The 23,905-nt window shown below is 51.2% G+C and overlaps 1 protein-coding gene across 1 annotated transcript; it reads right to left on the reverse strand.

Moving 5' to 3' along the window:
* Positions 1-237: 237 nt before the first annotated feature.
* On the reverse strand, positions 238-16,365 carry Cdcp2 (CUB domain containing protein 2). The gene is made up of 6 exons (XM_028784617.1): positions 16,287-16,365; positions 11,108-11,455; positions 7,662-7,997; positions 6,015-6,368; positions 3,458-3,636; positions 238-564 (listed from the first exon to the last, which is right to left on the reverse strand). Exons 1-6 carry the CDS (start codon positions 16,363-16,365, stop codon positions 238-240), a joined length of 1,623 nt encoding a protein of 540 aa, XP_028640450.1.
* Positions 16,366-23,905: the final 7,540 nt, after the last annotated feature.

Below are 23,905 nucleotides of genomic sequence, written 5' to 3' on the forward strand. Positions count from 1 at the left end.
AGCTCACCAGAAGCATATGAGAGCTTTCCTGTAGCAGACTATTCTTAAAATTAACTTAACAGCAATTGCTATTGTCTTCAGAGCCCTTACTCACACATACTTTTTTTTGAGCCCTGTGAGGAGCAGGGCAGAGCAGTGATCTCTAGGAAATGGGCTCAGAGAGGAACATGATGTGACCAACAAGTCCACGAGCCCCACCCTGCCCTGCTGTGGGCCCCCAAGCTGCTCTTAACCCACTCACAGCAGCATCAGGACCACAATGGCAATGATCATAAGGACTCCGGCTAGAATGCAGAGACCCAGGAAGACAATGTCACTGGTGTCCTGGGTCACCACGGTCCCTGGGCCCTCCAGGACCTCTGCCTCATCTCCAGGTGGTGCCTCCTGGAGGTGCTCGGCAGTGGCAGCGTAGGGCCCGAGCAGATCAGAACCCGACAGCAGGTGGGCAGAGGCCTCCTTGCGCCTCGGCTCACAGCGCACCTCATACTCGTGGATGTCATCGCGCCCAGCCGCAGAGAAGTCGATGTACAACACGCTGACGATCACGGAAGTGTTATTTCTTCTCTGTGGGATCACAAAGACATGCTCAGTCCCAAGGAGGCTCAGGCTGTCCCAGTGCCTCTAGATAGACATTGGCCTGATTCCATAGCTTAGGCACAGATTCCTTTACACTCTGAGCCTCAGAATCTTCATCTATCAAAGGGGCCAGTGAAGGAACTGTGGGTGAAGGAACCTGCCACGAAGGCTGACAACCTGAATTTGGTCACTGAAACTCAAACAGTGGAAGGAAAATAACTAACTCCCATAAGTTGTCCTCTGATCAACATCACACACACACACACACACACACACACACACACACAATGTAAATTAAAATAATTATAAGAGTGGGAAATTCAAGAGTGGACTGTCTTGAAGGCATCAGAATTGATGGGCCAGTGTTTGCTCTGGCTTCAAGGAGTTAGGGTGAATGAAAGACAGCCACTGTAAGAACACCTAGGCTGGGAGACTTAGCTTAGGGTAAGAGCATTTGACTAGCGTGTGAGGCTCCAGGTTCACTCCTCAGTACCAGCAAAAACACAAACAGCAACCATGGAGTTGAGATTACATTGGCAATACTTAAGCCACATGTGGTGGTGCATGCCTTTAACGCCAGCACTTACAGGAAGAAGAGAACGCGGAGTTAATGTCATTTTTAATTACATAGTAAGTCTGAAGCCAGTCTAGATTACCTGATACCCTGTCTCAAAAACAAAGACTATCGAACTGGGGCCGTTTAGGGTCCAGTTAAGTATCTCACTTACTTCTCACAATATAGCCTTCTTGGTGTCATTAATATTGGCATTTTACAGACAAGGAAGCTGGGGTGTCTGGAGGTTAAATCCTTTGTCGGAGGCCACGTAACGTACAATTCACAGAGGCCATATTCTTACCCTGACCTGCCCTACTCTTACCTATGCTATCACCTGTGACATGTCACTCAAACCAAAGAGTAGCTGGTCAGTTTCCTCCCTTGGTAGTTTGCAGCTGTGACCATTGAGTCCAGAGGCTGTCATCTGCCCAGAGTGAGGCCCAGAAGTGAGCCCCCGCCTTACTTGTTTGTCAGCTGTGTCCCTATTGTGTGACCTTCCCTCGGGAGTCTTCTCTCAGTGATGTATGAAGCAGGGATTCTTACTGTTGGTTGAGGCTCTGGTCACTCAAAGCCACCACCCTAGATGACCCACCTAGATGACTCTAGGTCTGGGAAGAGCCCCTGAAAACCACAATGTGAGAGGCCTGGCCCACTGCATGCTTCACCCCAGGGAAGAGGGCATCAGGGTCAAGTTGCCCTAAGTGGGTGAGACGTGTAGGCAAGCCTCTGAGAAGCGGGTTTCTAGGGGTGCAGTGACACAGGGCTACTTGGCTACATGCAGGCCAACTCCACACCCAACACCACGCTCCTCAGGTGACCCCACGCAAGGCTGCCACTTCTGAGAATGATGTCTGAAAGAAGAAGCTGCCTAAATTGGAGGGAATACATAGGTGCAGAACATGGAGGACTCCCATCATCCAAGACAGAGTGGCCCCCTTGGGAAGGCGTGAACTGTGTCATGTGTTTTTATGGCCTCTCTCAAGCTTGGGCTTCTAAAGGGTCCTGGATTCCACATCCCCAAAGTAGCCTTTGGATCTGTGCCGCCCCCCCCCCAGGGCTTTGGCCTGCCTCAGTTGGTCTGCCTCCATTGCTCTGCTCCTCCCTCTCTAAGGGGAACCTGTAGCCTTGGTTTTTGAGACATAGAATCAGGACATGGGACAGAGCAGGGCAGGAGCTGTGAGCAGAGAACCAAAGAGAGGCTGGCCATCTACATAGTGAAGACTGGAGAGAGCACATGTGGTATAGGAGGGGAGCATGAGGGCCTGTCTTTACCTCCCTAGCACACACTACGCCTAGCTTAAGTAGCTCTGGCTGGTTTGATCTGGTCTGGCCTAGAGCTCACTATGTAGACTAAGCTAGCCTCAGAATCACAGAGATCCACTTGCCCCTGCCTTCAAAGTACTGGATTGAAGGTGTGTGCCACCACATCCACCTTTAACACTTCTATTTTTTAGATGAACGTGGGCCTGAGGGTGGACCTCATGTCCCCATGCTTGCATGGCTAGCACATTCCTGACTGAGCCATCTTCCCAGTCCTTTGGGACTCCTTTGGGACTTTGTCTCCTTCATTCCATTACACTGAATGTGGTTCTGTCCCAAGAAAATCCCTAGGGGCCTCAGAGCACGGAGCAAGGTGAGCAGAGACCTGGCAGCCGAATATTCCTTAGCTTCCTTCTTGTATTTAGAGGACAGTGGCTGCCTGGAGGCTAGGAAGGCAGAGCAGAACACAGCAGGGGCCAGAAGCAAGAGTCTGAGCATAGGGCGTCAGGTCAAGCCAGACCGCAAACGCCCATGCTTCTGAGCTGGGGACTCTAACAGGGGCAGACTTGTTTCTTCTCTTCCCACCCCCTTCCCTACACTCTCCTAAGGACATAATTTAGGGTGCTGGAGTATTACACTGTCCAGGGACTCTCTCAGATCCCTCGTAACCACCCACCCACCTGAGCCTGGGTCCACAGTCTCCAGAATCCAAGGATAGTTGAAAAATCTTATTTGTAAGCTCCACAGCCTTTGGAGGGAAGTGGATCCTTACTTGAAAGGCTCATTTGTTTGTGGAGCCCAGAGATGTATTGGGGTCACCAGGTTGGGGAGGATGAGCAAGAAGAGAGCAGGGGGATAGCTGTGCATATTAATAGTATTGGGGTTCCATTCCCCTGGGGTTCTCAAAGAGAGGAGCAGGGAGAAAATTTAGGAATGGTCACACAAGGGTGTCAGTAAGCCTGCATCCACACCTGTGTGCACCATCAGAGCCAGGAGGGAAACTGAGGATAGCAGGTGCCCTTCAGTAAGGCTCAGAGCCCATCTTTTATTCCTCCCCACCCCTACCTGAGACTCGGTACCGCAGGTGTCAAAGCGGGCCTGGATCCGGAAGTTACTACCAACTTCCTGGGCTGCACAGCTCCGGCTACCCAGGTAGACCTTGGTCCGCTCCAGTGGGGCCAGGGCCTGGGCAGAGATCAGGATCTGGAAGTCCGTTCGAGAACAGCTCACATTCATGGGCACCACTGAAACAGGAGGGGGAGTCTGAGACCTTAGGGCTGCAGTCAGACCCATCATCCCTAAACCTCCCAGAAGGACAGTAGACATGGAACAGAACCCCAGATTAGGGAAGGTACTTATGACATAGTATAGGACTTAGCTGGGATATATTGCATGCATTGCTCCCCTGAACCCCTGGGTCTGTGAGCTCTTAGGGCATGCAGTGTGCCATTGTTTCTGTCTCCTCTGAGGCCAGCATAGAGTTCGGCAGGCCCAGGAAATGCTGAGTGAAAGAATGAATGAATGAATGAATGAATGAGCATAGGAGTGAGTGGAAACTAATTCTTCACCACAATAAAAGTGAGTACTCATCACTTAGCCACACGGCCAGCTGCGTACCCTATCATCCAGTAAATACAGCTACTGATGGCTCCTTACAGGACAGACAGACAGACACAGACATGAAGAAGCCTGCCACACCACAGCTTGTGTAGGCCAATAACTGTGGAGATGCACAGGAGTGCTATGAAGAACAATCAAGATAAGATAGAAAAAAGGGATGTGGCTCTGAAGACGCAGGGACAGGGGGAACCCTGTTGTCCCTCCATGTGATGGCCTTTGATGATGGGCACACCAAAAGCCACTTCAGGTTTGAAAACAAATCTCTGAGAGGTGAAGCTGTCTGTTGTGACGGAGTTTGGATTTCAGACTTGAGGGAGGTGGGTGGGCCCGGTGGGCCCGGTTCCCTAGTTACCAGTCTGCTCATTACAATCCGTCAGCTCCCAGCATGCTCTGTGCTTGCAAGAGTGTGACTCTGAGTGACTGGGGCTACAGGAGCAAGGGAGCATGCAAGGCAGAGGCAGGTGGGGGTTGGTAGCTAGCTGGAAGAAAGAGGAAGCCTGCCAGGCAGAGGCCTGGATCCCTCAGAGCTCTCCGGGAAATGTCTCAGACATATTTCAACCTCGGGTGTCTGGACAGGCGGGGATTTATGGGTCCGCTGTCTCCCACGATGATCTCGGTGGCGCTGAACTGTGTGTCACCCCTGATTGATGCCGAGGCTGCCCTCCCTGTGGAGAGGCTGCCTACAGTCTGGGCCCCATCTGGTGCTGGTCCAGCGTGAGTGCCCTGTCTGACCCTAGGCTCCCACAGGGGCCTGTATAGGGAGCACAAAAGGTCCTGGAACAGGAGCCAGAATGACAACCACCCCCACCCTCATCCTCAGAGATGCTGTGAGAAGAGACTGTCTAAATCACTTAGCACCCCTCAGGCTGGGCTGGAGATCAGGATCTCCAAGGCAAGCTGGACCCTGAAGACCCTTCCATCCAAGTTCCTGCTGTATGGGCGGGAAAACCAGGATCTGGAGAGCCGGAGGGATGCTCCAGGTCACTGGGCAGAGCCGAGATGGCATCTGGTCTCCTCATATTCTCCTTGTTCATGAAGAATCAAAGGAAGCTGTGCCAAGAGTCCCAACTTTTCTTCACACAGAGCCAGGGCCACCAGGGTCTCTATGGGCCACCAGCCGTTGTTTTCTGCTGCAGTGCCAGGGTTCCCGAACTCCTCTGCTGTCAGGGATGAAGAAAAAGGACCTCTCTACTGCTGAACAGGCCTGAGTGTGTGAGGGAAGGATGTCCTCAGAGCTAGACATACCCTGTAGCCCTTACTCCTCGCCTGACTGGGGGACTCACTAGCCTTGTACCGCTGAGTCCATGTCACAAAAGTTAGAAAGGCCATAATACCAGCTTCCCAGCCACCTCTGCAGAAAAAGCATGGCCACATGACTGGTTTGAAAACTCAGTGACCCAGGACAAAGCATTGAGAACACTTTGAAGGGCTCGGGCTTTCTGGATCACAGGGTCCTTGTGGTTGTCACCTCGCTTCTCCTTTCTGAGCCTTGGCTGTGCACAGGATGCCTGTGTTTTGTAGCAGTTCTGTTGCAAATGCAAGGATCTCAGCGGTGCCCTTAGGAAACTCTGAGTCCTTGGTCCCATACAGGGGTTGCCTGGCTAGCACTAACACACTGTTGGGTGAGGACATGTAGCCTTTGTCCAGACAGAACTTCTGAATGATGCAGGCAAGGCTGGTGGCATCTCGGTTTTTTCAGCTACTTACCATCGATGACTTAACAGATTTTGTGCATCAATCCTGGAAACGGGATCAAATTTCCAAGAGGCAGAGAGCTCATGGGAAAAGGAGCCAGGTGGGGGAGAATTATGAATCATGGAGTCAGAAGCTTTGAAAAGAGGGTCCTGTGACAGTGGAAATAAATGAGGGCCTCCCTGGAGTGGCCTCAAAGGGGTAGGTGACTGAGTAGGGCCTGGGGGAGACCGGGGAGGGGTTGTGTCACAGTGGACACTGGAAAGAGGCTGAAGAGTACCCCAGGACCCACACACCCAACCCAGCTGACCTCCAATGTAAGCCACGGAGAAACCTCTGCCGGAGGTGCTGCGGTCAGTGTGCAGCAGAAGCAGGAGCTGGTTGTGACTGGAGGTGACAGGCGGCGGTGGGTGATGCCCACACCACTTCCCCAGCAGCTGCGCCTCCTCACTGGCCCCATCAAAGGCTGCCAGATGGTCAAAGTCACAGGTTCTGGTTAGGCTGTTGGGCTCCTCCAAGCCCAGGTCCAGGATGAAGACCTTGACCCGGTAGCCGGGGGGCAGGCGGATGGTCCAGTGGCAACGGATATTGTTGGGGTAGGCGCCAGGGTACTGTGGGCTGGAGAAGTTTCCACGCACTGCCGTGAACACCTCCTGGCATTCTCCTGGGGAAAAGGAAGTCATGCTCACACCCAAATAAATGATAAATAAAGTCAGGGTCTCTGGCCTGAGGAGCCACCGGGAGGTGGTAGAACCTTTAGGACATGGGGCCTACTGGGAGGTTCCCTGGGAGAATGCCCTCAGAGTGGACTCTAGGGCTCCAGTCCCGTTGTGTCATGAGGGAGCAGCTTTTCTTCTAGTCTTCGCTCCATGCCATGATGTTCTGCCTTACCACAGGCCCAAAGTCCACAGCTGACAGTCCCTAGGCCTCTGCAACTGTGAGCCAAGGCTGACCCCTCCTTGTGCCTCACGTACCCTTGAGTATCTCAGTATAGAAAGCCAACATTCACCTACATGCCAGCCTCGCTCTCAGCTGCCAGCCCTCTGCCCTCTGTGCCTCTGCACATATCATTCATGCCCTGGGTTGGCTTCTTCAAGGCTCTGCTCAATTCCTCCTCCAGGATGTCCCTCGTGATTCTACCTGTTAGCACTCAGGGCAGTGGCTCTTCACTGTACCATCCATCTTTCTCAGCGGACTGCAAATTCTCTGAGGCTCACACATTTTTCTATGCACATCACATCAGCACGTAGTGCAATCCGGGCACAAGAAAGGAGCTAGCTCACCCCCAGGCAGGGAGCTGGACACAGGTGGCATGAGGTAGACATAAGAGTGAGAAGGAATTCCCTAAGGCAGTGGTCGTCAACCCTCTTATGATGTGACCCTTTAATACAGCTCCTCAAGTTGTAGTGACCCCCAGCCATAAAATAACTATTATTATCATCATCATCATTATTATTATTTTGGTTTTTCGAGACAGGGTTTCTCTGTGTAGTCCTGGCTGTCCTGGAACTCACTCTGTAGACCAGGCTGGCCTCAAACTCAGAAATCCACCTGCCTCTGCCTCCCAAGTGCTGGGATTAAAGGCGTGTGTCACTACCACACAGCTCCATAAAATTATTTCCGTTGCTGCTTCATAACTGTAATTTTGATATGGTCATGAATCACAGTGTAAATATCTGATATACAGGATATCTAATATATGACCCCAGTGAAAGAATTGTTTGACCCCCAAGGGGATCACGACCCACAGTTTGAGAACCACTGCTCTAAGGCGTTTAGAAGGGACTGATCCCATCTGAGCAAGAACATGACCAGCTTAGGCCTTGGCATTGGCCCAGAAGGGTGTGCTAAACCATTAGACACAAGCCCCGAGGACACAAGCAAGCACTAACTGAATCCCCAAGCGAAGCGGTAGGCAGGAGCTCACAGACGTTACCATAGCCCTGGCCCCTCCTACCTGAGAAGTAGTGGGCTTTGAAGCCCCGGCCTCCAATGTTGAAGTCAGATTTGAAGACCACCTGCAACTCATGGCCCAGGGACACAAGGGTCGGGGGTCTGGTGCGGCCACAGTAGTGGTGCCCGTGGGCAGGGCCAGGTGCTCCAAGCACAGCCACGTAGTCATACATGCATTCTTCACTGCCCTCGACCTGGAAGTCCACAAACACCAGCTTGACAGCGGCAGGTCCTGAGGCACGGATCAGCCAATGGCACTCCACATTGTTGGGGTAGTTGTTGGGGTACTCAGGGCTGCTGAGGACCCCTGACAGGCCGGTCACCACACCACCACACACATCTGCAAGGGAGACCATTTGATCTGAACTGCTTCCCAGGGAACCAGACACCTAAAACAATGTTCCACAAGCACACAAGTGTAGCACACACAGATCTGGACCCTGACCCACATGGCACCCACCTTTTACAGTGAGAGCCCAAGTAACTTATCCGTCTAGGCCTGAGTTCACTTAGGTAGGCCTGGGGATAAAGACCCTAGCACAAGGGGTTTATTTGGAGGTCCAGAATCCCCAGGTGGGATTAAGGAGGTGAGATAAGATGGGGAAGTGTGTTAAAGGGGGATGCTGAACCCCACTAGGGAATGTCCAAGCGGGAACAAAGCACACAACTGAGTTACGTCGCTCCAGGAATGGAGGGGGATAGGGAATTAGACACTATGTGGTGGTTTGAAGGAGAATGCTCCCATAGGCTCATATACTTGAATACTTTGTCTCCAGTCAGTGGTATTATTTGGGAAGGGTTAGGAGCTATGGCTTTGTTGGAGGAGGTGTATCACGTGGGGCAGGCTTTGCGGTTCCAAAAGCCCATGTCATTCCCAGTTAGCTAGCTGTCCTCCTCAAGCTTGTGGACCCACAGGTAAGCACTCAGCTACTGCTCCAGCACCATGCCTGCCTGCCTGCTGCCATGCTCCCTATCACGATAGCCACGGACTCTAACCCTGTGCCACCGTGAGCCTAAATCAAGCATTTTCATTTATAAGTTGTCTCGGTTATGAGGGTCTGTCACAGCAATAGAAAAGACACTGTAAAAGCCCTCAAACAGAGACATGGAGATTGGCAGGCAACACTGAGGTGACAAGAGCCAAGAAGCATGGACAGGTCACCCAGCTAGCAGACAGAACTGGAGCCCAAAAGATGAGCTGCCATTATGTGGCCAGAGCACGGTGCCTGGCAGCTGAGGCCCTGGCTTCCTGTCCCAGGACTGCCTGCTCAGCTGTGTTATTGTAGGCAATAGTAGTTCCTCTCTGGGCATCAGATTTGCTGTGAAATGAGAAGGCGGGTGGAGATAGCCTGACATCCCATCAGTTAACATCTACAACCGGAGCAGATAGACACTCTGGAGCTCATGCTTTTGTTTGTTTGTTTGTTTGTTTGTTTGGGGTTTTTTGTTTTTTTTTTTTATTTTTCAAGACAGATTTCTCTGTATAGCCCTGGCTGTCCTGGAACTCATTCTGTAGACCAGGCTGGCCTCAAACTCAGAAATCTGCCTGCCTCTGCCTCCCAAGTGCTGGGATTAAAGACGTGCACCACCACTGCCCAGATTGGAGTTCATTCTTATGCTGAGTTTCCAACATGTGTGCGTTTTATATATATGTGTGGATTGCATATGTTTACATGTATTTACATATGTGTGTGTGGATTATACATGTTTACATGTATGTGTGGATTACATATGTTTACATGTATTTACATATGTGTGTGTGGATTATACATGTTTACATGTATGTGTGGATTACATATGTTTACATGTATTTACATATATGTGTGGATGTTCATGCCCATGCAGGTACGTGTGTGTTTGGAGGTCAGAGGAAGGCAGCTATCCTACTCTCTCAGTCTTTGCTTTGTCTCTCAGAGACAGTGTCACTCTCTGAATCTGAAGCTTGTTAATTTCCAGCTAGGTTTGACGGCCCACAAGCCCCAGCACCAGGGTCACAGGTATGCATGGCCATTCCTGTATCTCATGTGGATGCTGGGTTCAGAAAGTCACTTACCTACTGAGAAATCTCCCAGCTCAACTGTCTTTTAGTATAATAAAAGACAGAAGCCAAAGTTACACCTCTTTTACAGAAAAGTTTAGCCCAGTGGAGCCCATCAACAGCCACGGTTTTTAGGGACCCGTTTTTCACAAGTGAATGTTGGAAATGTGAGCCTGGGACCAGGGCAGGAGCTCAGCTGTTAAAGTGTTTGCTGACCAAGCATAAGGACCCAAGTTTCACTCCCAGCATCCCTACAAAAGTCAGGCATGGTGGGCTCAAACTTGTAATCTTAGAGCTAGGAAGGTAAAGGCAGGTTAATCTTCGGAGCTCACTGGCCAGCGGCCATTCCAGCCTAATTGGAGAGCCCAGGTCTCTGTAAGGTGGATGGCTCCTGAGGGACAACACCTGAGATTGACTTTTGGCTCACATGCGCATGCACACAGACACAAACCTGTGCATATGTGCACAAATGTGAACTTGTGACATGAATGCATATCATTAAAATACTCTCTTTATCTTTTTAGATCTCAAAGATTAACAAGACAGCTCTGTCTGCTACCAGCTGTTCCCGTTTGTCAAAATGCTAGAAAGCATTTCGTGTGATGTCAGGGCTTTGATACCTTAGTGTCCTACACCCCTCAGGCCTAAGGTTCCCACCCTTTGGTCAGAGTAGCCTCTTGTTCTTGCATTTTAACACACCACAGTTCTGTGCTTCTAAACTCAACAGAGGCTGCTGTCTTGCCTGAGTCTTAGGGTTGCTGAGGTGGACTTGTGGACAGGGGCATTTGTGGCTATCCTGAGTGGGCTGACAGAGAGGCACCTGATCTTGTCCTGGGAAGAAAGAAGGAGTTTTGGGTCTGTGCACAGGAGCTCAAAGAGAGGAGAGAGGAGGCAAGAAGGCTGAAGAGCAGGCCCAGGGCTCCACCTCATGAGGCTCCACAGAAGGTGACAGGCCTTCTTGGAGGAGTTGGGGATTCAGGAGCACTAGTAAGTGATGTTTTGGGGAAAGGCCCCGAGAAAGGAGGAACCACGGGCAGGGGAAGGAAGCGGAAGGCACAGGATGTCAACAGCAGGAACAACAGTTCAGATCCTTCTGTGGCCTGACGCCTTACTAAGAGAGAAGGACAAAGGCAGAGGAGCCCTGTGGGCCTCCTTTCGGGGAGCAGCAACCTGCCGAGGGGACCCAGTGGTCATGGAGGAAGCAGGAAAGTATAAGGAAGCAGGGAGTGGTTTCCAGGGAGGTCATGAGTGTGAAGAAAGCCACCTTTGCCCATGTAGGCTGTGCTAAATCAAGGTCATCCTGATTGCAGAGTGGCCTACACTAAGCCATTGCTTGTTCACCTCCCCTGTGCCCTGCCTCCCACCTCCCCCCTGCAGCTGGGACCAGCCTTTCTGCTGAGTGCCCCCCTGACCTTTCTGGTAGCCTGCAGAAAAGCCTCGGCTGGCCACATGCTTGTCTGAGTGAAAGACGACAGACATGACGTGCCAGGAGGAGGTGAAGGGTGGCGGGGGCACCTGGCCACAGAACCTGCCCAGCAGATTGCCCTTGTCTCCAGAGGCCCCGTTGTAGATCTCCAGGAAGTCAAAGCCACAGGTGTCATGGTACTCCAGGTCAAAGGCGTGGAAGGTGAGTAGCACAGAGGAGCCCTCGGCCACCACAATCAGCCAGCTGCACTCTGTGTTGTAGGGATACAGACTTGGGAAGTTTGGGCTGGAGAAGTTTCCAGATGGCGCTGAGAGCACACCCCCACACTTAACACCTGAAGCAAGAGAAAAGGATGGCTGAAAGTCAGCTCCGGGGTTTTGGATACATGAGATGAGTCTGGGTCCTTGAGGCTGGAAAGAATGGACAGGGTCCCAAATCACTCTGGGTATGTGCCTGTGTTCACTCAAGCATGCACAGATCTTTCAGATACTGGGGAAGCGTTCTTGTAGTCATGCAACAAACGCTAAGCACTGGGCAGCGGTCAGTGCTGGGAGGGCAGCAGGAATAGAGATCTGCTCTCAGAGCATGTTCTGGTGGGAAGATGATGCAAGCAGAATGTGAAGCAGACAGGAGAGAGATAAGCTCTGGGGAGAACAGGGAGTGGTGTGTACATCTTTATTCCAGCATTAGGAAGGCAGAGGCAAGGAGATCTCTGCAAAGTTCAAGAACAACCAGGTCTACATAGGAAGTTCCAGGCCAGTCACATAGAGAGACGCTGTCTCAAAAATACGTAAATAAACAATAAGTAAATAAATAGAAAACAATCATTTTAAAGGACACAATGAAAGGCAATTAGGAAGCCAGATTTGACAACTTTTAGTAGAATGCTAGACTAAGCAGCACCACTAATGTTATTCTATCGCTAAGGAAACGGTTGGCAAGAAGGAAAGCCTAGGTGAGCGCACACAGGCATTCTCTGTGAAGCTCACTCAATGTTGCTGAGCTTTTGAAAACCAGATAATTTTTTGTTGTTTTGGTTTTTAAGACAAGGTGTCCCTGAGTAGCCCCAGACCAGCCTCAAATGTGTAATTCTATTGCCCCAGGCTATTGAACGATGGGTTACAGGTGTGTGCCAGTACACTTGGTTCAAGTGTTTGAAAATTACAGTTAAGCCGGGCAGTGGTGGCGCACGCCTTTAATCCCAGCACTTGGGAGGCAGAGGCAGGCGGATTTCTGAGTTCGAGGCCAGCCTGGTCTACAGAGTGAGTTCCAGGACAGCCAGAACTACACAGAGAAACCCTGTCTTGAAAAACCAAAAGAAAAAAAAAAGAAAAAAGAAAATCACAGTTAAAAAGATACAAGTCTGGTATAGCAGCACACACACGCAAGGCAAGTACTCTGGAGGCTGAGGCAAGAGGACTGTAAGTTTTAGGCAAGCCTGAGCTACATAGAGAGATGATAATTCAACAACAACAACAACCACAGCAGTCATAGGGGTGACAGAGGCAGGAGGGAATCAAGGGGGAGTGAGTGAATGTGTGACCAGGATGCATTGCATGTGTGTATGAAATGCCAAAGAACTAATTTAGCAAATATAAAACAAGCCAAGGGGGGGACTTTGTATAGTAGAATACTATACAATTTGAAATGTATATACTACATCACTTCAGAGGAATTTTTTTTTGAGGTAAAGTCCTAGTTATAGAGCCCAGGCTAGACTTGAACTGCAGATCCTCTTGCCTCACCCTTCAGGGTACTAGGAAGAAAAGTGTGTGTGTGTGTGTGTGTGTGTGTGTGTATGTATGTATGTGTATGTGTGCGCATGTGTGTGTACATGTGCATGTATTTGTGCAAGAATTCCTGGACTCAAGTGATCCTTCTGCCTCAGCCTCCCCAGTGACTAGGACTACCGAGATGCATTACTGTTCCCTACATTAAAAAGAAACAAACAGACTTGATTAGTTGTTTTGAGCCAGGGTTCTCTATGTACCTCTGGCTGGCTCAGAGCTCATCATGTAGAGCAGTCTGGCTTCAGAATGACTTGGATCCTCCTGAGCTGGTCTCGGAGCACTAGGATTACAAGTTGTGTCACTATACCCAGCTAAAGGAGCATCTGTGTGTGCACATGTGTGCTCGTGGTGGCACGAACGTAGCTTCAGATGTTGTTCCTCAGAACTTATCCATCTTGTATTTTAAGACAAGTTCTCTTATTGGCCTGGAGCTCACCAAGTAGGCTATGCTGCCTAGCCAGTGTCCTCGGGATCTACTTGTTCCCACCTTTCAGGCCCTGGGATTACAAACATGGCACTATTCCCTGGCTTCTGGATCTTGAATTCAGGTTTTCCTGCTTACATTGCAAACATTTTACCAAATAAGCTACCGCCCCAGCTTATAAGAGAATATGCTTTAAAGAAAATTTTTAAAAATTTAATTTTGAGTCTGGAGAGATGGCTCCATGGTTAAGAACATTTCCTGCTCTTGCAGAGGACCTCGGTTCAATTCCCAGCACCCACGTGGTGGGACAACTGTCTGTAACTCCAGTTCCAGGGGATCTGATACCTTCTTCTGGCCTCTACAGGTACCAGGCATACAAAGGGTTCCCAGACATACAGGCAGACAAAATACACACATAAAACAAAAATAAGCAAATCATTAAACTATAGATTTTATTTATTGCTATGTATGTGCATCACAGAGGTGCAGGAAATGTCCCAGCATGCATGCGGACACTCAGGACAACCTTCTGTGCATTCTAGGGATCAACCTCTGGCCATCAGACTCTTGAGGCAAATGCTTTTACTTGCTGAGCCATCTCACTGGCCCCACAAAGGAACATCCTCCTCCTCTTCCTTTTTCTCTTCCTCCTTCTCTTCTCCCTTTTCCTCCTCCTCCTCTCTCTTCTTCAAGATTATTTTTGTTTAAAATTCCATGTGTTCATGTGTGTTGGTATGGGAGTATGTGCATGAGTGTAGGTGCCCGTGGTTGCCAGGATGTTGGATCCCCTGGAACCAGAGAGCTGTGAGCTTCCTGATAACATGGATACAGGGAACAGAACCAGGCTCCCCTGGAAGAGCACCCAGTGCTGAGTCTTCTTGGCAGTCCCAGAAACATTCTTTTTCCTCTTTTTAAATTTATTTTTTGGAGTTTTTGTGTATTTTTTTTCCAGATGGAGTTTCTCTGTGTAGTCCTGACTGTCCTAGAACTCACTCTGTAGACCAGGCTAGCCTCAAACTCAAAGATCTGCCTGCCTCTGCCTCCCAAGTGCTAGGATTAAAAGTGTGAGCCACCACTGCCTGGCTTAGGAACGAGAATGTTCCTTACACCGTGAGGTTACATTTGGCCAAGCCAAGGATAAAGAAACTTCTGTGAGATACAGTTCCAGTACTTCACCAATAAAGGATGAGAGGGCACAGTTGAATAACATCCCTGCGAGAAGGACACAGCACAACTGCAGGTCTGTGCTGATTTGGACTGAGCCTCCCTCCTAGGCAAGCTCACAGGAGGAGTTGTGCTGAGGAGAATCAGGCAAGCCAGGTAAAGCCACACCTGTGGTATGCTGTATCATGTGGGGTTAGGGGGACAGCAGTATTAGGGGGGCGCCAAGATCCACAGAGAAGGTGGTATGTGCAGAGTGGGAAGGAAGATTGCATTTACTGCTGAAGATTGTGGGGGTTGCATAACTCACCCTCTGCAGACCTCGGCCATGCATCTGGTGCTAGCCTCCTTCTTGCCAGGCAGACAGAGATAGTGCAAGGCCCGTGCAGGGCCAGGTCACATGATTTCCTCCCTGTCTGAGCAGGCTGGTGCCAGGAATGGTGTCTAGTTCATAGCCTTGTGGCAAGAAGATGGAGAGGGGACCTTTCTTCCAGTGTCCACCCATGTCCTTCCCCATGCTGACTACAGTAGTGTCAGAGTGGAACTCCTGTAGCCTAGGTGGCCCTGGGCACCAGCACAAGCGGAAATTTTGTTTATAAAGGTCTGGCCAGGCACACTAACCCTCAGCATCATGCCAAAGCCACTCGTGCCTCGGAGGTTAGTAAATAAAACAACCGTCTCCCACTACCCAGGCATGGGCTGAGACCTCGACGTGCCCAAACCACTTCTGCCAGCAGTAGAGTGATTGGCAAGCTGCCCCTTCCCGCTTGGCCCCGTAGGTGAGTTTGAGGAAGACTGAGCTCTAGGGAGCAGCTTGTTGAGTCCCTCCCTCCAGTCCCCTGCAAGGTCACATGTTGTGGAACAGTGAAATGATTTCACAAAAAGCACCTGCAGGGTCAGAGTGACACAAAAGTTCTAGGATCACAGTCTGGGGTGGAGGAGCTCTGGGAGCCTGGGGAAGGAGCATCTGAGCCCAACAGAGGATGGGAAGGATTTCACGGGGAAGTGAAGTGACTTAAACTTTAAGGGTGAGCAGAGAAAAGGGGACTGGCTAGACGGCTCAGTGGATAAGGCTCTCTCACTACTGAGCCTGGCCATGTGAACTTAACCCCCAAACACACATGGTGGAAAGAGAGAACCAGCTCCCACAGCGTGACCTCCATGGGCGTGATGCAGCAATCCCATGTGCACGCGCCCTCTGCACGCGCCCTCTGCACACGCCCCCCTGCACGCACAATAAATGTGATTGGAAAAGTATTTTAAAGAGAAACAGAATCCTTCTAAGAAACTCCAGGAAGAACTTTTTCCCAGGCAGAGGGACAGCATTCTTAGAAAGAGAGCCTTGTGGTTCCCAGCAAGGACACAGACACATTGGAGCCAGCGCACCAGGGGCACCAAATGGCACCGAGAGGAAGCTGGCACCACTGGCTGCAGCGGGAGGCCGGGCAGGCTCCCAGAACAGAGGGTCCTTCCCGCGGTGGGCGGGCCTTCCACACCTCTGAGCCACTCAAGTGCTGCGACTGTGTGGCCTTGTACCTAAGCCCTCTGAATTTCTTCATCCGGAGAAGCGGGCCAGCCCTCACCTGGGACTTTGTTCTGCAGACTGAATGCTCTTATGTGTGTGAAGCCCACAACAAGCCTCATGAACGCTGACATTCACGTCTCAGGAGCAAGCCATTCAACTCAGCCAGGGACCCAAGGCTCCTACTTTCTGGCTCCAGCTTCCTGAGCCTGTGCTTCCTCCGCAGCCTCCTCCCATCTGCCCTGTTGTGACTTGCCGGATCACCTACCTTCCATGGCTTGGGTCCCAGGACCGGAGTCCAGCAGTACCACTGCCAGGAGTAGGCAGGCCCCCAGCTCAGCTAACATCTCCTCACCAAGGGCTTCCCTCACACCAAAGCTGAGTTCAGGGGTCCGAATCCAAGGGTCTGAGAGGGGAAAGAGAGGTGAGGCTGGAAGGGCCTCCAAGTAAATGGTAATGTGAATAATTCATCGGGCCCTTGAATTAGTAAGCTGAGCCTAGGTGCTTCCTCCACTCCTCACTAAGGTGACGGATCTGGTGTCACCTGGTTGACACGTACTGAGAACTGCAATGGCCACCCTGCATCAGGAAGGGGAGCAGGTTGGACCTGGAAGAAGACAGTGGAGAAAGGGCCTAAATTCCAGGGTCAGATCTATCCCAGTTCAGCCCCCCTGATGACTAGGGGATCCTGAACGCCACTTCACTCCTGTGCCTCTTGGCCTTCTGATCCAACTGGTACAGCCCTACAGCCCTGCCTCTGGGGCTACTGGGGAAAAGAAATGAGATCGCACGTGCTAATGTATACAGTAAGCACTTGGAATATTCTGAAGCCACCAGCAAGTGTGTACTCCTCTCTTTCTCCATCCTCCACTCGAGAAAGAGTCAAAAGGAGCCTACCGTTCTTGGGACAGATAGGATGAGCTTCCTTCCAATGTGAGAATTCAGCTCAGAGGGACGGAGAAGGAGCTGTGACAGCTGATGACAGGGGTCTTCTTCAAGGAAGAATGCATCAGAAACTGCAGCATGGGCATTTTGGATTTCTGCTGTGAGTCCTCTGATGTGATAGACGTGGGCTGCAGCCTGCTGTGTGGCCAGAACAGTAACCACGCCTTCAGTGGTCCACGAGGTTCATTTACACGGTGCGACATCCAGGCTCTGTGCAGAAGAGTCCTGAAGAGAGCTGTGTCCAGCAGGAAATGGGATCTGTTTTTCTCTCTAGGAATCTTTCCCTTTGAGTCAGCCAATCCCAGGGAGGGTGGAGTGGAAGGGAGGGATGGGGGGAGAGGGAGAGACAGACAGACAGACAGACAGACATGTGTGGAGGCCAGAGGCCATCTTTGAGTGCTGTTCCCCAGAAAACATATTCTCTCTCTCTCTCTCTCTCTCTCGTTTCTCTGTGTAGCCCTGGCTGTCCTGGAACTCACTCTGTAGACTAGGCTGGCCTTGAACTCAGAAATCCGCCTGCCTCTGCCTCCGAGTCCTGGGATTACAGGTGTGCGCTACCACCACCCGGCCAGAGTCTCTTATTGAGTCTAAAATTCACCAATGAGCCCCCAGGGATCTGGCTGCCTCTACCTCTCCAGTGCTGAAATTACAAATACTTGAGGTTTTTTGGGTGAAGAGGTGCTAAGGCTCAAAGTCCTCCATGTGAATGTGGAAATCACTTTACATCCCTCCCCAGTCCCCCCTCCATGTATTTCTAATTGCTGTGTTTGTGCAGAGCCTGTACTAGGCCTGGGGGTTCTGACGAGGAATGGGACAGATGCTTCCTTCCCAGGAAAGGCAGAGCCTGGGCTGTGGTTTCTGATTGATTGAAGTCAGTCCTAGCTGCTGCCCTACTGTCAGGCTGAGGGGTCTGTGAAAGTGAGACATTCTCTCTGAGGCCCAGCTTCCTCCACAGAAGAGGTAGCTGCAGCCTGCTATTCTCCAGTAGGATTAAATGAGACCAGGAACGGGTGTCTTACCAGCCTGGCTCACCACACCACAACAAGTATGCGTTTTATCTACCCTAGAGGAGCCCAGCCGTCCATCTGCCAGAGCACATGTCGCCTCTGGCCTGTCTTTTTGTCAGGCAGTCCCAGGGGAGCCCTAGGCTGCTGGCAGAGGAGGCCACCTGGAAGGTGTTCAGAAAAGGGTATCGGGAATGGTCAGACCAGAGAGACTGGCTTGTCCATGGAGCTGGATGGAAAAGAAAGGAAAGTTCTAGGCAGACTGAGAAGTAAAGGTTTTCATCAAGCACTTACTGTATGAATGAGGGGAACTGGGAGGTGTGGTGTGGGCCTTTAGTCCCGGCACTCACGAGACAGAGGCAGACCTCCGAGTTCTACAGAGTGAGTTCCAGGACAGCCAGAGCTACACAGAGAAACCCTGTCAATAATAACAGCAACAACAATAATAGTTGATGAATGAAAGCAGGGCAGGGTGATGGGTGGGCATGGTGCTAGGGTGCTGTTTACTCGCATGTAGCCTCTAAGGTAGCACAACACACAGTAGGTTTCACAGTTGACAGGGAGTAAGCTGAAGCTCCAAGCTTGTGTCAAGGACCTGGGGTGAGTTCTACCACAAGAAGACCCTAGACTGAGCAGTCTGCTTGGGAAGCAGTCTCAGGATTTCAGAGAGGGATGGGAGACAGGATGAGGAAGAGGCTCCACAGACTCTGCTTCAGTTCCTACCCCCAGCTTTCTGCCTTGGGCTCTCTTGCCATGACTCTATTGACTGACTGTAAGCTGTGAGCTGAAATCAACCCTTTCCTCCCCAAACTGCTTATCATAGCCTAAAACATCCATCTTTGCCTGTGCCTCATCTCAGACATCCCAGATGTTCAACAGACATGTCTGGCCTGATGTTCAGAGGCCCACAGCCAGCGAGTGTCCTTCTTCCTCTGGACCCATGTGTGCCCGGGCCAAAGGTTGAGCTGTTAACCCTGCTCTCCTACTCAGCTGTAATAAAGTACCACAGGCTGGTCAGCTCATAAACAGTACATGGTTATTCCTCAGTGTTCTGAAGGATAAGAGTCTAAAAGCAAGGTGTCTGGTAAAGCCAGAAACTGGCTGAGTCCTCCCGTGGTGAGAGGTGAGGAACTCTGGGAGTGTAGGGGAGGTGCTGGGGGAAGTGAAGTTGGTCTCTTTTATAAGAGCACTAATCTCCAAAAGATTACCCACTCCTCAAAGGCTAGCATCTCTACTGCAATTGCATGCTAGGAGTTTAGCATACAAATGCTGGGGACACACACACACACTCACACTCACACACACACACACACGTTCTTTCCCACAACTAGCACCCCCCCTCCCCAAGGCAGGATGGTCCAGGGCAGTGGTTAAGACCCTGTGGGAGTTATTATCTCTGCGACCTTGGCCCTTCCATACTTGTGAGTTGAGAACTGTGCACCACGAGGACAGGATGGGTAAAGTTTCAAAGCCTTCTCCAGTGTCTTTGGAGCAGTCTTCCTTCTGTATGTAGCCCATGCATGTAACCTCTGAGTGATGTTCAGACCTCCGGCCTTCCTGTCTCCTTACAACCCCTCTCTCCCTGGAGTCATCTCTGGGTGGGGCCTCTTGCTGCCTGACTGCCCCTTACCTCCAATCAGAATGTAGCCATAGCTTCTCTACTGATCTCAGGAGAAACAGTGGAGAAGGCCCAAAGGCTGCCACTTGCCTGGTCTTGAAGGTGTGCCCAAGCTGCCCACGAGACTGTCAAACCTGGGTGTGGGTGCCCATCCCGTGTACCAATGCAGGCTGATGCTTGAGGGCCTGCTTTCAAACTTCCAGGATGATGTCGATGTAAGGTGAGCATGCCATCCTGACCAGCTCAGCAGCACCAGGGGCTACAAGACCAAATGCCCATCTCTGAGGGGGTGAGCTCCACACAGTTGTGAGTATGCCATCTAGGGAGGGAATGAATGCCCTGGGTCATGTTTCTATCGCCTGGCACATGTCATGTTTCTTTTCCTGTTCAGGAGCCCACTTTGATGTCTGTCAATGCCCCAGACACTAAGGGCACCAATCTCTGTGTGGCTGGGATTTACAGAGTGTGACTATACCCTTCTGAGACTGCATATACCTAGGCATTCATATCTGCTTCTTTCTACATGTGTTCATCCCTGTGAACATACGTAGAGCACACCATGCTATCGCTGGGGAGACATCTGTTCCCTGCATGTTGAAGGATTTATATCTAGCTCTGCATGTACCCAGATGTCAGTGTGTGTACTTCGCCCTCTGGTTAGATGGATACATTACACGTCCATCAGTCTCTGCAAATGGTACAGTGCATGTGCATGGTGCCCCTAGGGGACCGTGTGCTTCTCCATGTACTGGGGTCCATATGCTTTCTCTGTGCACACTCATCTTTTTCCATGGCACACAGCACCTGCTGGTGTGAAGCTCTGTATTTCCCCAGGTGTGCATACCTGTAGCTCATACACATCCCTGTGAGAACAGGTCTTCACACTGCTCATTGCCAAGGCTGTATGCACCTCCGTGCATGCACTGGAATGCACAGCTATAGCTAGGATATTCTCTAAGCCAATTTTATCTCCACATCACTCCCTTAACGAGGACCCCAGAGATCTCAGGACATTGGCCATGAGTGCAGAGGCCAAGAGGTGGGGACAGGAAGGGGTGGCAGCTCCTTACTCCAAATTTCTGTTGGAGCCTGACAGGAAGTCTTGGGGCCTGCACAGTGCTGTGTTCCCATGACAGAGGAGGGGAATACAGGAGAAAGAGTGAAGGGTTCAAGACAAAGCAGAGAGGGGCATGGGGGATGGGGGTGGGGGATAGGGAGGTGGGTTCTTTGGAGCAGGGGCTGGTGGTGACTAGGGTGGAGCCCCAGATGATGGACGGTGGTCCAGGGAGTTACTGGGTCCTCACGGTCTTGGGAGCCACACCCCAAGCCCAGGCCCAGGAAGCTACCTCAGAGTTTCTGTTTTTATTTCACAATCGCTCCACCCTGTTCCCTTTCCCACAGGCTGAGGTGTGAAAGTCACACACTGCAAATGACATCTCTGAAGTCCAGGAAGGACAAGGTTTCCCAAGAGCCCTTGGACAAGAGTGTACATTTTGTGACCTCAGCTTGTAGCTCCTGGGTCCACGGGAAGGAAATGAAGAGGGGATTGGAATCACGGCCATTTACAGCCCCACCACGGCTTGGTGGCCACACCCTGTCTCTCACTGAGTCTCTCAGCCTTGTAGGAAAGGGAAATATCCACGTGCCACAGATGAGAAAATTGAGTCCTCGCTTCCCAAAGGCCTGTCCCCACCACAGCTGGGGCTAAGCAGGGTGGCTACCCATTGTCTTGGGAAAGGCAAGAGCTGGGGTAGGAGGGTTTGAAGCTCAGTAAGAGCTATTAACCTCCGACATCACTGGGGTCCTATATTACCCAAGGTTCGCTGGCAAGGCAGTGATTGGGCTTTGCCTCTCATGCACTGTGGAGCCTTGAGCAAGTCCCTCCCCTTCCAAGCCTCAGTTTTTACATGAATGAAATGGGATTCCTAATCATACCCCAGTGCCCTGGGCTGCTGTGAGGACTGAATGCCTGCTTCTGTGGGTGAAGTGACCATGTAAAGAGCCACACATTGGCAGGCATCTGTGTGGTCACAGCATGGGAGTGTCCACGGCAGAGCACTGGATAGCCTGCTTCCTTTCCTCTCACCCCAGCCCTCTGGTGACTGATTGGAGCCCCCATCATGTTCCAAGCTAAAGATGTCCAGGATCACACCACATAGGTAACAGGTCAAGGACTTAGGTGGGGTTGGGGAGGAGATCTCCAGGTGGGTCAAAGGGAAGTTTGGCAGAAGGGTCCTGATGTCTTATTTCCAGGGCCAGGAGGCCGGGGTGAGGAGAGACAAAGGAGGCCTCCAGCTGATCCAGCTGGGGGAAGGGACTGAAACAGCTCAATTTCAGTTGTGAGAACTGATGTTCCAAGAAACAGAGTGGTTTGCCCGGGATCATACAGCTGCTCCATGGTGGGGATCTGACTCTACCGCAAGTCTGTTCTGAGCCTGGTGTGGCAGCACACACCTGAGTCCCTTTACATGGGAGGCCAAGGCAGGAAAATCATGAGCTTAGGGCCAGAGTGGAGCACACTGCAAGACTTCGTACCAGGAATGAAAAAAGGATCCCCCTTTTACTTTTTGGTTTGTGTGTGGCACGTGTATGTGACCACGCAGCTGTATGTGTGACCCAGTCACTGTGAAGCCCAACTGATCCTCTCAGCTCCACTCTCTACCAAGGGCTGGGGTACAAGCAATCACTCAGTCATGCCTAGCTTTCTACAAGTGTGCTGGGGATCCAATCTCAAGCTCCTCCCCCATCGAGCCATCTTTGAAGCCCTGTTTTCACCACAGTGCTTACTCTGTCCCATGAAAGCTCGTCTATGGACGAGAGGTCTGAGCGGGGGTGCAGACTCAGGGTAATGATCTGTACATGCTGCAGGTAACAGAGGCCAATACCTCCACAGACTCCTTCCCTGAGTGCTTCCTTTGTCTGTCAGGACCTTCATCACGTTCACCAGGGCAGCAGAAGGCCTTTGGCGAATATTCCATTAAGGGAGCCAGATGACCTCTTGCAAGTCCAGAAACAGAAACAGCAGCATTCGGCCTCCAGGCTGCATGCAGGCTCACGAGAGAGCTCAAGATCAGTGGCTCTGGAAGAGGAGCAGCAGTGTGGCTGCAGGGGACTGCAGGGAGCAAATGCAACCCCATTTTCTGGCTGTGGAAACTGAGACCCAGAGAGGATGGGGGGGGGAAGAACCCCAGGCTCACCAAGTGTCTCCTGTGCACTGGGCAGAACACCAGGCCTTGTCTACCTGCTGTGAGAGCCGTCGCTGCTTCCCCAAGAGATAGTGGACATCTCCAGAGGTTAGGAGACAGTCAAACAGCCTCTCTTGTTCTCTAGCAACAGTAAGCCTTAAACAAGATGGTCAGTGGGCACCCGAGGCACTGTGTGTACCACTGCCCACCGAAGGCACCTGCAGGAAAGTTCTACATACACTCCTCCTGACTTCCAGTGTCTCCATCCAGGGGCTTCTTTGTTCTTCCAACACTGAGCCTGCCCAGGGAGGCCAGAAGTACGAGGAGTCTGTGCCCTCTACCAGCAAGTGATGGGTGGCTGGTGGGCAAAGGCCTCACTTCCTTGTCCTTTAGTGGGACAGTTCTGCAGCACATCCTCCGGCTACGTGGTATGAGCTCTGGGTGAGATCAGAGGGACCCTGCCATCCACATCACCCTTTGCTGTCTGTGCCCAGGCCACCTTCATAATCCTTGCTCCTTTGGCTTCATGGCACAGCCAGCCCCAAACGATGTCATTTTATTATGGGTGTTTTGCCTACATGTCTGTCTGTCCATCATGTTCATGCCTAGTACCCAGGGAGGTCAGAAGAAAGTGTTGGATCTCCTGGAACTGAAGTTATAGAGAATTGTGAACCACCATGTGGGTGCTGGAAATCAAACTCAGGTCCTCTGTAAACAGAAGAGTTTTAACCAGTGAACTATCTTTCCACCCTTTGTTTTTATGAGACAGGATCTCACTATGTAGCCCTGGCTGGCCTCGAACTCTCTATGTAAACCACACTGGCCTCAGACTCACAGAGATCCATGTGTTGCAGCCTCCCCAGTGCTGGGGTTAAAACACACACCATCATGCCTAGCTCATAATATCATTGTAAAACCTAGTACTCAGCCAGGCTTGAAGAACAGTGCATGTGGGAGGCAGAAGCAGGCAGATCTGCGTGTGTGAGGATAGCCTGGTTTATGCAGCATGTTCTGGCCAGCCAGGGCTACACAGTGAAACCTTATATTAATGGAAGGAAGGAAGGAAGGAAGGAAGGAAGGAAGGAAGGAAGGAAGGAAGGAAGGAAGGAAGGAAGGAAGGAAGAGAGGGAGAGAG

The sequence above is a fragment of the Grammomys surdaster genome, unplaced genomic scaffold (assembly GCF_004785775.1).
Source record: "Grammomys surdaster isolate TR1022 unplaced genomic scaffold, NIH_TR_1.0 100, whole genome shotgun sequence".
In the NCBI taxonomy this organism is placed as follows: Eukaryota; Metazoa; Chordata; class Mammalia; order Rodentia; family Muridae; genus Grammomys; species Grammomys surdaster.